Source organism: Mastigoproctus giganteus, chromosome 2 (assembly GCF_048544385.1).
Source record: "Mastigoproctus giganteus isolate SK-2022 chromosome 2, ASM4854438v1, whole genome shotgun sequence".
NCBI classification, from domain to species: domain Eukaryota; kingdom Metazoa; phylum Arthropoda; class Arachnida; order Uropygi; family Thelyphonidae; genus Mastigoproctus; species Mastigoproctus giganteus.
Genome location: NC_143576.1, coordinates 168,587,784 through 168,604,341, shown reverse-complemented (window position 1 = coordinate 168,604,341; position 16,558 = coordinate 168,587,784). Strand labels below are relative to the sequence as shown.

Below are 16,558 nucleotides of genomic sequence, written 5' to 3'. Positions count from 1 at the left end.
TTTGATTCCTTCAAATTCTTTCCACTTCAACATGCTCTCAATTTTAGCTTCATAATTTCCTTCAGAATTTTTCAAATTAGCAATAGCACTGAAAGTTAGAATAATTAATTTATATGCTTTTACCATTGTGATTCTGTAAAGCTTCTGAAAGGTAAGAGAGCTCCTGCAGAATGTCGATCATTAGCTCTAAATGGTTAAGAAATTCCAAATTTAAAAGTTGATTTAATAATCCAGAATATTTAACTTTTTATTCATAATGTTTGCACAAAGTGGGATGATTCCTCCAACTGCCATCCACAAGCTAAAAGCTGCTCATCATGGCCCGAACACACAACCAATCTTTATCGTTTCCACATCAAGTTCTTTAGCAATCATCCTTAATTCGCACTAGTTTTTTGGAGATTGCCAATACAGTTTTTTTTTTTTTTTTAATTAATTATTGCCTGTATGCCATTATATTTTAGAAAATATTCTACACAGTGAAGGGCTCGACAAAGTTTAAAAATCTGCCAACAATTCATCTTCGTAAAGTTTATATAATATCTTAGTTGCCTCAATCCCCCCCCTCTACATTGCTACACTCACTAGTTCTTTGAATACAGTGCAAAATGTCGGAATCACACGGATATTCAGCTACTGTGACCATGTAAACATAGACAGGAGAAATTTACTGGAAGGCATGGATCACTCACTTCTCCGAAAAACATATGCCCGTTTGTCGGAGTAAAGGGGAACCACAACACACGTTGACCAGAGGCTATAATCCTTGTTGAGAATCTTTTAATCCTCTGACTGGCTATGGAAAGCATATTGACTAGCACGACTTCTCAGTATGTGACTGCGTAAGGTTTATGGACACCACTAACATTGTGAAACGGTATTCCCTTTCACCCTTAATTGGCGCTTTCTAATTACCTAAATTGCCTAAAGCTAGAGGTGAGAACAATGCATACAAAGTTGCCTCTCCTAATCCGTTCGGCGCCTCTGTAGCCAGGTGGGCAGGAGCAGAGTGCGTAGCACACACTTCTTGATTAGAATGGGATTCGAGCCTGTGACCGCCAAATACGGAGGATGCGGAAAGGTCAGAATGACCACCGCATATCCCCGGAACAATATGGCCTTAGTTGCTAATGCTCCTAAAAAAAAAAAAAAAAAAAAAAAAACAAACAACACCTAATCCGTTCGTTACAACGAAATTTTTTTCATTCAACGGAAACTATTTTAAATGTAATTATCAAGGGGAATCAAAAAAATTCACTATAAAGAAGTTAGTTAAACAGAGGTCCGACTGTAATTAAATCAAAAATGAAGCAATTTTAAAATACATAACTGATCAATTGCACCATCAAAATGCTGGGAATGCGGCCCCACTCGCCCCATCGCAGTTTCGGCTCTGGATACTCAATAATTGCATTCAGGATTTCATTTGTAAAATAAATGATAATCTCAACAATGGGCTCTTGCGAGCCCACTATAGCTCACCTTTCAGTATGAATACAAATACTTTATTTCATAGAATAGGCAATGACTACCACAAAAACTGTATGAAACAATAGCAGTAACTAGAATGGAACATGTTGGAGTTCAAGAACAAATCAGGATGTTACATAGTCACTTCTGCTGAATATGCAAAAACCACAATAATTCAAAAAAGTGATAACATAAACTGAAGCAATGATTACAATTAACATTGTTTTTGTTATGTATTTGCTCAATTTTGAAATGTCATGCTGTAGAAAACAGAAGTGATATTGGTTTCATGTTTGTTTTATGGCTGTAATTTTTTTTTCTTCTTTTAGCACAATTAATATATATAATTTTTAATGTGTAAAAAGCACAGCATTTTTAAATATTTAAATATTTATAAAAAATAAAAAGTTCGTACAATAAGTAAGGAAATCTATTAAGACAAAGATTACATGATATAGGGTGCACTTATCATGTAATGTTATCACTTTTATAAAGTCCCAATCAAACATACATCTAATAAGACTCCATTAAAAAGAGGGCAGTCGGGTTAATTAATGATCCATCTATTACAGAGCCTTTCCACTCTGTCTCACAAATGTTCAGTTTCTGCTGCATGCCAATTCTTGCCATGGGCACTGTTCTTTTGAATATAATTTGGCATCTATAATCCTCCCCTCCACCTTCCAAATCAGTCCCCTCCACCTTCCAAAGCAGTCCAAACACATTACAACCAGTCAGCATCCATTCATTGTCCAACTCCAAACTCACAGAACCAACTTTTCCTCATTTATCCCTTCTACTTCTGCTTTCTATAAATGCCCTCCTTCACACGTATTTCCAAATATTACAATCTGGAAATAAAAGTCTAATAGTAGACTTGTAGCCATGAAGGATATTGTGTATGGCATATGCCATTTGTATGCAATAAAGAGTTCTTCTTCTTCTATCTTCTCAGCCTTTCCTATGCACAGTGCTAAGTACTACAGGTTCCAATACCTTTTGTACTTAGGACTTAGGACTTTCATGACACAGACATGACTGTTATTCTGGACTAAATTCATATTAACAAAAGAAACAGTAACTTTGGATGCTTGCTTTGCTAATTTTACAGATATCTAAACAAATATCTAAATAAAAAAAAATGAACAAAAGTGATATACTGTACACTAATAAATTTCATATTACCTTCATCTTTAAACCAAACAGCTAGCAACCTCCAAACCATAGCTCCACAACATGCAGCAAAAAATCCCCGCCAGTAATTTCTTACAGCAAAAAACACCGATGTTACTTCAATACTAAACAGAACTCCTGTGATATTAAATAAACCAAAAAATAAATTTTATACAATTTAGTATACAAAAATAAAATCATTTCAGAAAAATCAATTATCATTAGGTGGTTAAATTCACAGCATCTTATTAATTATGTTCTGCGTCATAGCATCTTATTAATTATGTTCTGGAATATGAGAAGTTTCTTCTGTTATTTCTAGGATCCCATCAAATAATAAATGATTTATACTGAGTAAAAAAAAAAAAAAAAAAATTCCATGAAATTAAATCAATACTAGAAAACTTTAAAAAATATTTACACTTATTATAACAACCTGAAAATTAAATGGAGTACATATTTGCTAAGGGCAATATCCGTGTCTGTGTTTGGACATCAATGTACATTATTACCTTGTGCTGCTAAGTTCCGGTAAAACATTTACATTAATAAAATAAAAAAAAAAGGATTGGAATAATCTGATATTCAATTCTAGGCCCAAAATCTAAATATTATATATAATAACAGTAACTAAAATCCATCTCACCTCATCATCTGCAAAGTAGGGGAGAAATTGTTGAAGTTAAACATAAGAAATAATGGGGCAGACAGGATCTATCCAGTTATATTAAAGGAGGCAGCAAAGGAAGTAAGCAAACCCTTAGCCATAATTATGAGAGCTTCCTTGGACTCGGGAGGTCCCGATGGACTAGAGGTGTGCAAATGTATCACCAATTCACAAAGTAGATTCAAAAGGTGACACAAGTTACTACAGACCTGTTAGTTTAACTTGTGTTAAACAAACAGGTCTGGTTAAAGAAGCATTGCAGGATCATCTAGACAAGACTGCAGTAATAGCATTAGCATTAGTAGAGGTATATGATGCAAGAAAGCAAGCTTATGTAGCATCAGCCAAAAAAAAAAAAAAAAATCCCATTTCACCCCTCCATTCGTTCGAAATACCTGTCCAGCTGAGCCTTAAATTTATTTAGGCTATCAACTTTCACAGCAAGGGATGGAAGTCTGTTCCACCAACCAACCACCCGCTGGCTAAAGGCAAATTTCCACACATCTATCCTACTACTGTCTTTCCTAAATTTCAACTTGTGCCTTCTCAGGTGATTATTCTGAGCAAGAGGAAGAATCCCATCGGCATTGAGCATACTCAAACCATTCAAGGCTTTATACACCTCTATCAGATCACCTCGCCGGTGCCTAGTCTCCAGACACTGTAATTTTCAAAACTTAAGCCTTTCTTCATAAGAGCAATCGTTTGTTCCATTCATTAATCTTGTTGCCCTTCTTTGTACTCGTTCCAGCAGCTCTACATCCTTCTTGAAATGAGGCCCCCAGACCTGTATACGGTACTCTAGATGCAAAATTGCCGTATACAGGGGAATAATCACCTCCTTATCCCTGCTAGAAAAATTCCAGTATATCATTGACAAGACACCATGAGCTACTCTTACAGCCCATCTGCACGGCTCAGAAAACTTCATATCTGCCTGCACAATTCTCCCCAGGTTCTTTTCATTCTCTACCACTGTCAGTGCAGTACCACAGAGTTGATATGTTGCTCTGGGGTTGCTGTTTCCCATATATAGTACTTTACATAAGTACTTTACATTTGTCAATGTTAAACTTCATTTGCCACCTCTCAGCCCATCTGCTCAACCTTTCCAGATCCTGTTGCGGCAGCATAGCGTCGGTAATGTCCTTAACAACCCTGCCAACTTTTGTATCCTCTGCAAACTTGGACATTAAGCTTGATATACCATCATCAATATCATTTATAAATACAGAAAACAACAATGGACCCAACACTGAACCCTGAGGAACTCCACTAATAACATTAGTCCACGATGAGCAGTGTCCATTGATTACCACTCTATCTTCTCCCCCTCAACCATCCCTTTATCAATAGCAGCAATTTGCCTCCAATGCCACACTGCTCCAATTTGTGCAGCAGTCTTCCATGTGCAACAATATCAACAGCCTTTCTAAGATCCAAATATATAATATCAAAGTTATTCCCTGCATCCAGTTCTTTTGTGGCTGCATCATAGTATCCAATCAAATTGGACAGGCAAGACTTTCCCTTAACAAAACCATGCTGTGTCCGAGCTATAACTGAAGTCTTGTCTAGATGATCCTTCAGTGCTTCTTTAATCAGTGCCTCCATTAATTTTCCTGGAACAGGAGTTAAACTCACAGGTCTATAATTACTTGTGTCAGCCTTTGATCCTCCTTTGTGAATTGGGGCCACATTTGCACATCTCCAGTCTATGGGTACCTCCCCTGAGTCCAAAGAAGCTCTCATAATTATGGCTAAGGGTTTGCTTACTTCCTTTGCTGCCTCCTTTAATATAACTGGATAGATCCCATCCACCCCGGGTGCCTTTTTTATGTTTATCCTCAACAATTTCTCCTCCACTTTCCTCTCAGTTATTACAAGATTATCTAGCTCACTGCCAAAGTTTACTTCACCTCTAGCATTCCCCTTGCTGAATAACTCCTCATGAGTAAGTGTAGATGCAAAATACTCGTTTAGTTTGTTAGCCACCTGAGCAGGAACCTCAACTGTTGAACCATCAATATCCAGTGGGCCAATCTGATTCATCCCTTTCCTTCTAGAGTTTACTTAGGTAAAGAACTCTTTTCTGTTTTCCTTTGCATCCTTTGCCAAGGATTTCTCATAATCTGCCTTTGCCTCCCTAATCTCCTTTGTGACTTGGTTACAGACCAGCTTATATCTATCATAGGTTTCCATGTCACCCATTAATTTATATGTATCCCATGCATTTTTTCTTTTCTGCCATATGTCTCATTAGTTCATCTGACATCCATTTAGGCCTAAACCTTGAACAATATTTCTTAGTTGGCATGTAAAGCCTAGTAGCTTCCAAGATAAGTTCTTTGAATTCTTTCCCGTTTTGAATTTGCTGTTGGTCCCACTGTATAGAATTTAAATACTGTCTCAGACCATCGCAGTCGCCTTTACAAAAGCAATAACCCTTCCCTTTACCCCTGATGGTAGTTACCTCTTTGAGTAAATCCCACTTCAGCACACTGTGATCACTGCCACCTAGTGGTTCCTTTATCTGCAGATTCTTAATGCATGAAGAATCACTACTGATAATCAGATCAAGAGTATTACCTCCCTCTAGTTACCTCACAAACATGCTGATGTAGAAAACAATCATCCAATAAATCCACAAAAGCCTTGCTAGTGTAAGAGTGACCAACCCACAAATTCCAGTCAATATCTGGGAAATTAAAATCCCCCATTATAACTTGAAACAGGCCTCTGAGGTTGGAAAAACTCATGTCATAAAAATAAACTCATACACCAACCGTTTAAATTAAATTAAGAATATTAATTTTAACACTGTAAAATAAAATATAGTACAAACGATCTATTTACAATAAATATACAACTTAAAATGGATTAAAATAAATATATAAAACAATTAAAATATAGGATAAAAGCGTGAAAACTAGACTGTAGCTTTCGGAAGCATCCGCTTCCTTTCTCAACACCAAGTTAAAACTTACACAACATCGAAGCACTTCCACACGTGGTTTGACCGGCGCATGGGTGATACTCCCTTCATGTGTATTAGAACCAGAAATGGCTCGGGAGCGCGGAAAGCAAAACCATTCGCCCATACTGAGGACCACAGCCTCAAAAAGGGGATGCATACGCATACCCCTGTCTCTGTCAATAGTATTATTGTCTGATAAACAGATTCGCGAACTCTCGAGCCACTTGCGGTTCCAGAACCCATGTGCCTGGTCAACGATGACTGCATCCTCTGGGGAGATCTGGTGCTGCTTCTCCCAAAAATGTTCAGCCACTTCAGACTTTCCATAATCTGCAGCTTTTATGGCATTCATGTGTTCCCCCAGACGATCCTTAAATCGCTGCCTAGTTTAACCCACATAACACTCCCCACAAAGGTGTGGAACTTTGCCTTTCTTGGTACACCGTAGTGGTGTACCAAGGAGTTATGCATAAGCAGATTCATGGCACAGCCATGGGTTCTCCCATTAGCGCCATAGTAGCGAATTTGGCCATGGAGGAACTGGAAAACAGGATCTTCGATGGGTTAGAGTTCCCCATGCGCAAACGGAAAAGATATGTAGATGACACGTTCACCATTATTCAGAAGGGGAGAGAGGATGAAGTACTTCATTTGCTTAACAGCTTCTCCCAATTTATCCAGTTCACCTCAGCGGTGGAAGCAGCTAGTACCCTCCCATTTCAAGATGTAATGGTCTCTACAGCTCGACTTAGGCTTAAAACAACAGTGTTTAAAAAACCTATGTGCCGGAGCCAATACACCCACTATAGTTCGGCGCAAACTATGCAACATAAGAACAGCGCTGCTAAGTCATTATTAGATAGGGTAGAGTCCCACTGCAGTATCATTCGAAATGCGCAGAGTAATCCAAAGAATGGCAATTCAGCCCCCCAGCAATTAGACAATAATCAATAGTAAAATTTCCCAAGTTTCCCACCACGCCCAGACAATGACTTAAAAACTGTTAGGACAGCAGTATTCTGCGCCCTGACAGAAACCTGATATAACAAAACTCCTCAGGACTACCCTGCCATGTGTAGGAACCTGGTGCCCCACACCAAATATTCTGCACCCTGACAGAAACCTGATATAACAAAACTCCTCAGGACTACCCTGCCATGTGTAGGAACCTGGTGCCCCACACCAAATAAGTAACCATGCAGGGGAGGGAGATGTACATGCAGCCAGGGAAGTAGATTAACTGAAAAATATCAGTAAGCTAGTGGCAAGGGGATCCAATGTAGAATGAAAGAAGAATGAATGAATGAATGAATGAAAATGAAAGATAGAATAAATAGGCTGGGCAATGAATAAACTAGGAATTATGGTAAAAGGGAATAAATGGCAGTTTTGGTGAAAGAAAGAGTGACCTAGCATGAGGGAAAGAGAGAGTAAATAGGAATGTGTGGAAGAGCAAATGTAATTGGCCGAAAGAAAACAAAGTTAAAAATAACTTACATTACTTTACATATACTGTACTAACAAACATTTACTAACCACATAAACACTATCACTGCATTCTCCCCTGGCCTGCAAAAAAAAAAAAAAAAAAAAAAAACTTGCAGCTAGGCCTGCACCACAACCGAAGAATAACAGTAAGTTGAGGTGCCCAGAGAGTGCAGTGCAGAAAGTAAGAGTCGAATAAATGAGATGATGGTTGAAGCAAAGGCAATCCACGAATCACATTTCACTTTCCGTCTAATTTGCCTTGCTTTAGCTTTAAGTCTGTTATAAGTGATTATAGTTAGTTGTGGTAAGATACTTTCAGAAATTATTCCATGCATGGTTTTTCTCCCTTTTTAGCATGAAGGCAGTCTGTATTTCGTCTGTACCAGTGATTTCGATGAATGCAATATGCCTTGGATTTTGGAATAGATGCTTCAGATGGTATCAGAGTCTGATTTGGTTATGTATGCAGTTACATCATTAATGGGTTGTTTTTGAACATAGTCTGTCTAGACCTATTTGGGCAGAATAGACATCCCAGTTCGCCTTTCTAAACTTCCAAGTGGATCGTTGGTCAGGATTTACAGTCATCCCTGTTTGTAATGTGCAAATAATCGGAAAATGATCCCTATTAAAGGGGTCAGTTAACACCAACCATGTCATGGTAGGAAAAATGGACAGTGAACAAATTTACAAGTCAATTACAGAAGTGGATCCTGTAAGTAGGTGGATGTACGTGAAGATCCAGAGTTTAGTAAATTTAGATCATTGTTATTCAAAAACTCCTCAATCAATTTGCCTCTTGTGTCAATTGTAGTGGATCCCCACAATGAATGGTGGCCATTAAAATCGCCAAAAATGCAAATTGCTATTGGGAGATGTGTGAGGAGATTGTCCAGTTCTGAATGAGGAAACAGCAGAGATGGAGGAATGTAAATAGAAACAAGGATAACTGAATTACCAACTTCAATACGAGCTGACACATCTTCTAGGGAGGTTCGTAACTGGATGAGCCTCGAAGGACTATTTGAATTAATAAGAATAGCTACTGCAGGAGATTCTGAACTTCTATCTTGTCTGTACATGATATAATTTGAAAATTTTGGGGAGATCTGCGGTGGCAGGATGTTGCCTGTAGGTATATGCCTATGGGATTAAATTGGGTGAGTAAATCCTTCAAGTCATGTGAATGGCTTCTTAGTCCTCTGCAGTTCCATTGTATTATGTTTTGCATTATTTGGGTTGAGTTGAGGAAGATTGATCTGACTGGTTTTTTTTGTATGGGGCATTTCTTCTGGTATTTTTTTGGAAAAATGGAGCATCCAATATCCATTGTGTCATTGGCATGAAGTTCCAAGATGGGTTGTTCATAACCTTGGTGTTCATCCAGTTCCATACTGTTAGTGGGTGCTTTGGTTTTCATAGTCTTTAGCAGTTTTCAATTTTTCTATGTCACTCGAGACCATTGGAGTATCAGTTGGAATACTGATTGGAGAGTTATTGGCTACACTGAATTTAGTTTTAGGAGTGTCTTTTCCAGATGTTGATAGGGTTACTTTAACCCAGTTAGGAGAAGTGCTGGGCAGAATTGAAACATCTGTTTGAACTGCAGTTGATGAATAGCTCTGGGTGTGAGACGCATATGATCGACTAGGCATGGTCAACATAATTTGTCTGCATGCCTCAAGATATGTGACTTTATGTTAAAATTTTTATTTTTGGATTTTTTTCCAGTTTTCCACATTTCACATGATTTGGAAAAAGCAGGGTGGCTTCCTTTGCAGTTGTTGCAAAGGGAGTTGAGACTGAGCAATCTGTTTGTGTATGGTCTTTAATTGGACAGATGGCATCCCCTCTGCATGCCTGCTGAGAGTGCCCATATTTCTGGCATTTAAAGCAATGAATCGCGTTTGGGATGTAAGGGCGAATTCGGCAATTTAAATAGCCAGCTTTTACTGTGGATGGCAATTCTGGAGTGCAAAATGTTAAGATGATGGATCTAGTATGAATGAGATTTCCATCTTTTTTTGTCATTATTCGTTTAACACAGATCACTTTTTGACTACCTAGCTCTTGAACTAGTTCTTTCTCAGAGACAGTAAATAGGTCCCACTCTGTGATAACACCTTTAGATGAATTTAAGGTGTTGTGGGGAGTGACAGATCCTGGCAGCCCGCCAATTTTCTATCTTTTTGCTTACCAGACTGAACATTTTTTTTGAGTCCACAATAACAATTCAATGATAGTAGGTTTTATTCTAACCAACTATTCATGGTTTCTATCACTTATCACAATATCCATAAATTGAGTCACAAGCACTATGAGCATCAGGTGAAGAGGAAAAATATATAGAAAGTTTAGTATCTCGTATGAATAACACGGAAGTCCTATAAACACTGAGTTATACACTGAGTTATAATTTATAAAAACCGAGTTATAATTAAAAACTGAGTTATAATTAAAAAAACAGAGTTATAAACACTGAGTTATAATTTATAAAAACCTTCCGAGTCTTCTTTTAAATAAAATGTACAATAACTTTTCTATTAAGGCCATGTAAGTAAGTTGCTCATAAACGATGAGTAACTTACTTGAATGTTATTAATTTGTTGTATACAATGTTATTAATTTGTAAAGGATTCATTTTTAATACTTCTTCCAATATGATAAACTACCTAGTGATTTTTTTTTTTTTTTTGTTAACACGTTTATTAATTACTATCAAACAAGTAATTTAATAAAATTACTTGTAAAAGTTAAAGTACAGTAATTTAGTAAAACTACAATCAAATGATACTATAACTAAAAATGGTAGTGTTGTTTTTAAATAAGCAGAGATATCATATTTAAACATTAAATTATTAAAATAATATTTATATTCATCCAAATTAATTTAATTTTTTCTCCACAAGCATATTTTTTTTTTTATAATTTAATGCTTTTATTTCAATTTATTCACAATTCTCTGAACACTCGTATTTTAAACACGTGTTCAAAGAAAATTTAAATGCAAAAGATATATGAATGCTTACCACCAATAGGAGCTGCAAAACTACAAGCTACTCCAACAGCACATGCTGCAGCAAGCATTTCACTGGTCCTTGATTCATTCTAACAAATAAAATAATTAGACATTAAAATTATACATATAGCCACCATACAAAAGTAGCAGTGATCATGATGGTTTGCAAGATCTCCATATTCAAGGAATAGCAAAAAGCATGCACTTAGGATTATCAGGGAACCATCCCCTCTAATGTTGACTTGCAACTATCACAGCAATCATGAAAGTACCCACAACTTGTCTTAATTGCACAGACATTCCAAAATAGACTTCATAGGCAGTGGAAAACTAGGTGCCTTACTTGCTTTAGTTTTAGCTTTACCAGCTTTAGAGCGATATAATATCCATAAGCATAGCAGCATGGGTCTGAAGATTACTTATACCTTCATTTGATAGCCTGAAAAACAACTACAAAAAAAAACAAACCTTATTATATGAATACTCTAGGCCAGTGTTCAAGCTTTTCCCATATAGGGGCCATATTCAAAGTTAGATTTGTTTCATGGACCACACTGAGTGATTTGGGAAAAATTATTGTGTTACATTTTTTGTATCTTGTTACAGGTAAAATAAAGTTTCTATTTTCATGTTACTGTTTTTTAAATTCAGGCTATATAAAAAAATGTGCAACAAATGTAGGTCAGCGATTTCTTTTTCATATTTTATTAAAATTATAAAAATATGACTTACTTTTGTTTATTTAAAAAAAAAATCTTACTTTTTCTTTCAAATTCTCACTTTAGAAAATTTACAACTTGAAAAGGATCACTGCTTTTCAATATTCACATGAATAAATGATTATAAGGATACACCTAAAACTGAAAATATTAGAAAATTTCATTAAGTACAATATAAAATAACGCTTATTGAACAAAACTTAACATTTAATGAGATGACTGGGGGTAGAGTTTGTACATAATTGTTCAAAATTTTGTTGAAAAGTTGTGACACCAGTTCTCAATAAGGAATGAAGATGCTCATCTGTTATTCTGCTTCTTTTTAAATATTTATGTGATTTCATGCATGAAAAAATTTGCTTACAAACATAAGTTGATCCAAACAAAGTAGCCATTTTCATGGCATTTTCTTTTATTAGAGGAAAACTTTCAGATGGCAGAGCCTTACAGAATTCAAGTAATTTATTTTTGCAGTCGATATACTTATTTTTGAACCATGTTTTGGCTGGAAGAACAATAATTTCAAGTTGCGAGTTGGGATTATACTTTTCAGCCATAGAAGGAAATGGATTCTGAAACAACCTTATGTTTTCGTGGGATTTTATATCAGCAAATAAACCATCAAACTTGTAAAAAAGTAATTGTAATAACAAGAGGCAACGGTTCTTTGGAAATGTGTTTCTCTTTTAGCTTGGTAAAACATTCAAAGTGAATTAAATTGTCTTGCTCAATTTTGGATTTAAATAATAACAACTGATTTAATACTAACTTTTCAATAGATTTGCAAAAATTTTCAAAAATATTTTCATTTGTTGTTGTTCTGTATCTGTAGATCAGCGATAAGTCTTCAACTGTTACAAAATTACCATTAATTCCACGTATGAAGATATGGAGTTGAGCTGTGTCATTTAGATCAATACTGTCATCCAGTGGCACACTAAAATATTATTAGCACAGACAAGAAGGCAAGCTTATATAGCATCAGCAAAAAAAAAAAAAAAAAAGTTCCCATTTCACCCATCCATTCACTCCAAATGCTTTTCTAATTCTGCCTTCAACTAATTTAAGTTGACGACCTCCACTACGACACACCGAAGTTTGTTCTAACTATAAACCACCCGCTGACTAAAGGCAAATTTCCACACATCTAATCTACAATTGTCTTCCCGCAATTTGAATTTATATCCCCTCAAATGAGTAATCTGAGCAAGAGAAAGAATCCCACCAGCAGAGAGATGGTTCAAACCATTCAAGGCCTAATACACCTAAATTAGATCACCTCGCAGGTGCCTAGTCTCCAGACGCTGCAATTTGCAGAACTTTAGTCTTTCTTGATAACAGCAACCCTTTGTTATATTCACTAATCTCACTGCCCTCCTCTATACTCTTTCCAGCAGCTCTACATCCTTCCTAAAATGAGGCCACCAGACCTGTATCCAGTACTCAAGGTGTGGACTGACCAGTGTCTTATACCGGGAGAGAATCACCTCCTATTCCATGCTAGTAAAATTCCTGTATATCATTGACAAAACACCATGAGCTACTCTTGCAGCCTATCTGTACTGCTCAGAAAAGTTCATATCTGACTACACAATAACGCCGGGTGCTTTTCATTCTCTACTACCCTGAGTGTAGTACAACACAGTTGGTACATTAATCTGGGATTACTTCTACCAATATTCAGTACTTTACATTTGTCAATGTTAAACTTCACTTGCCACCTCTCAACTTTTGTAGATCCAGTTGCAGTAGTGTACAGTCATTACTGTTATTAACAACCCTGCCAACCTTTGTATTGTCTGCAAACTTGGACATTAACCCTGATATACCTTCATCAATATCATTGATAAATACAGAAAACAATAAGGGGCCTCCACTAATAACATTAGTCCATGAAGAGCAGTATCCATTGATTACACTCTGTCTTCTCCCACACAACCATCCCTTATCCATAGCAGCAACTTGCCCTTAATGCCATATTGCTCCAATTTGTACAGTAGTCTTCCATGTGCAACAGTATCAAAAGCTATCCTAAAATCCAAGTATATAACATCAAAATTATTTTACACAAGGGAAATCTTGTGTGATAAAATTTATCACACAAGATTTCCCCTTAACAAACCCATGCAGTGTATGAACTATAACTGAAGTCTTGTCTAGATGATCGTACAATGCTTCTTTAACCAGTGGCTCCATTAATTTCTCTAGAACAGAAGTTAAACTAACATGTCTGTAATTACTTATGTCGCCCTTAGATCCTCCTTTGTGAATTGGGGTCATATTTGCACATCTCCAATCCATAGAGAACTCCCCTGAATGCAAGGATGCTCTCATAATCATGGCTAAGGGTTTAATTACTTCCTTTGGTGCCTTCTTTAATATGACTGGATATATCCCATCCACCCAAGGCAACTTTCTTATGTTCAAGTTCAACAATTTCTCCTCCACTTTGCTCTCAGTTATTACAAAATCATTTAGCTCCCTGCTAGAGTTTGATAAGCTTCTGGTCTCCAGTTCCCTACACACTTCCTCGTGCGTGAATGTAGATGCAAAATACTTATTCAGTTTGTCAGCTACCTCAGCAGAATCATCAACAATCAAACCATAAATACCAAGTGGAGCAATCTGATTCATCCCCTTCCTTCTACAGTTTACATAAATAAAAAAGTCTTTGCTGTTTTTCTTTGCATCATTTGCCAAAGATTTCTCAACATCTGCCTTCACTTGCCTAACTTTGATTGCAGACAAGCTTATATCCATTATACTCTTCTGTGTCACCTGATAATTTATTATATGTATCCCATGCACTTTTCTTCTCTGCCATGCATATCATTAGTTCATCTGACATCCATTAAGTCTAAACCTTGAACAGTATTTCTTTGTTGGTATGAAAAGTCTAGTAGCTTCCAAGATTACTTCATTGAATGCTTCCTATTTAGAATTTGCTGTTAACATCATCAGTTGGTGAAGCTTAACTGTGAAAAGATCTAAACCTCCCAAACACTTCCTGGTTCATTCCACAAATATACATGGTCTCAATTCTAATATCAACAATGTCCATTTCCACTTGCAGTCTGCCAAATCCCATTTACTTTTTCTGAGAGAATCTCAGTTATCGGTTAATTCAGCTACTGATCATCTCAGTTGCCCAAATTATTCACTGTATGATTCCTTTCGCCTCAAAGGTGGTTCTTGTGCACATGTGCGTTCCGATATTCCCTGTCAGAGAATTTAAAATTTGAAATATCCTCTCTTCGATCTTCTCTGGCTAAAAATCTCTCTACCTCACTGTGTCAAATTCATCTGTTGTCTCTATCATTCTACCAACTCCACTAATCACGTGGAGCTCTTTGACTTCCTCTCTTTGCAACTTGACTTTCTCCAGTCCAACTTTCCTAACAGTGAGATAATTTTCTTTGGTGATTTTAATGTTCACAACTCGAGCTGGCTTCCGTTTTCTAGTCACACTGACCCAGTTGGTCAAGATGCTGAGACCTTTGCAATTTCTAATGACCTTGCACAGATTGTTCATTTACCTAAAAGAATACCGGACAATCCTAACCATACAGCCAATAATGCTTGATTTTTTTCTCATAAACAACCTTCTAAGTACATGGTCGAAGTTAGTGGGTCCTTTAGATACCTCAGATCACAACTTGCTGATTGTCTCTTTTGCAATGGAGCCTTAAAAATCATGGCTATTCCCAACCCCCCATATTGTTTAGCATTACAAGGATGCAAAATGGAATGACCTGTGAGACTTCTTTTCTTCTTTTCCTTGGTCAAATTACTGTTTCAAAACTTCTGATGTCAACGTTTGCTCAGCTCGTATCAGTGAAATTATTCTTGTAGGAATGGAATCCTTTATTCCACACTCCACTCTAAAATCTCATCCTTTATCTAAACCTTGGTTTTCCAATAAATGTGCTATGGCTGTTCAAAAGAAAAATGTTGCATATCATAATTGGCTTGTTTTCAATTCTTCAGTTTCATTTTCTGCCTACACCAAAGCTCGCAACAATTGTAAGGTAGTCATTAATCAGTCCAAACTATATTTTGAACAGGCTAAGAGTAGAAAACTTGTTGCTTCTTGCCCTAATGGTAGCCGAGCATTCTGGTCTCTTGCCAAAGCTACTGGCCACAACTTTTGCCCATCTCTACTCCCACCTTTGTCAAAACCAAATGGTTCTGTTGTCTCCTCAGCCAAGGATAAAGCTGACCTGCTAGCATCCCATTTCTCTTCCAACTCATGTATTAATGATCTTGGTAAAACACCACCCACAATTCCCAACATGCTCCATTCAATGTTTCCTGTGGTCTTCGGTCAAAAGGATGTCAGAAGGGTTTTGGCGAATCTTGATGCTAAGAAAGCTCCAGATCCTGATGATATTAGTAGTAGTAGTAGTGGCATGTGATGCAAGAAAGCAAGTGTATGAGCTTATGCAGCATCAGCCAAAAAAAAAAAAAAAAACTCACCATTCCCTCCAAATGCCTGTCGAGTTCCTCCTTAAATTTATTCAACCTATCAACTTCCACAACGACAGATGGAAGTTTGTTCCAGCAATTAACCACCCACTGGTTAAAGGCAAATTTCCGTACATCTATTCTACATCTGTCTTAATTTGAATTTATGCCCCCTTAGGTTCGTAATCTGAACAAGTGGAAAGATCCCATCAAAATTCAGCGTGCTCAACCCATTCAAGGCCTTATACACTTCAATCAGATCACCGTGCAGGTGCCTAGTCTCCAGCCACTGCAATTTGCAGAATTTAAGCCTCTCTTGGTAAGAGGATCCCTTCATTCCCCTCACCAATATTGTTGCCCTTCCCCATACACGATAAAGTAAATCTACATCCTTCCTAAAATGAGGCCTCCAGACCTGTACGCAGTACTCAAGGCGTGGCCTGACCATTGCCTTATACAGAGGGATAATCACCTCCTTTTCCCTGCTAGCAAAATTCCTATATATCATTGACAAAACCCCATGACCTGCCCTGGCAGTCTGTCTGCATTGCTCAGAAAACTTCATATCTGACTACACAATT

At 37.0% G+C, this 16,558-nt stretch overlaps 1 protein-coding gene across 4 annotated transcripts in view; it reads right to left on the bottom strand.

Moving 5' to 3' along the window:
* Positions 1-16,558, bottom strand: part of LOC150089733 (chloride channel protein 2-like) — a 564,677-nt gene that overhangs the window by 257,801 nt on the left and 290,318 nt on the right. For all 4 annotated transcript variants that reach the window (XM_090368771.1, XM_090368772.1, XM_090368774.1 and 1 more), the window contains 2 exons: positions 10,805-10,883; positions 2,656-2,781 (listed from right to left, as the gene is read on the bottom strand). In XM_090368771.1, the coding sequence (XP_090224897.1) occupies positions 2,656-2,781; positions 10,805-10,883 (205 nt within the window). The remainder of the gene's footprint in view (positions 1-2,655; positions 2,782-10,804; positions 10,884-16,558) is intronic.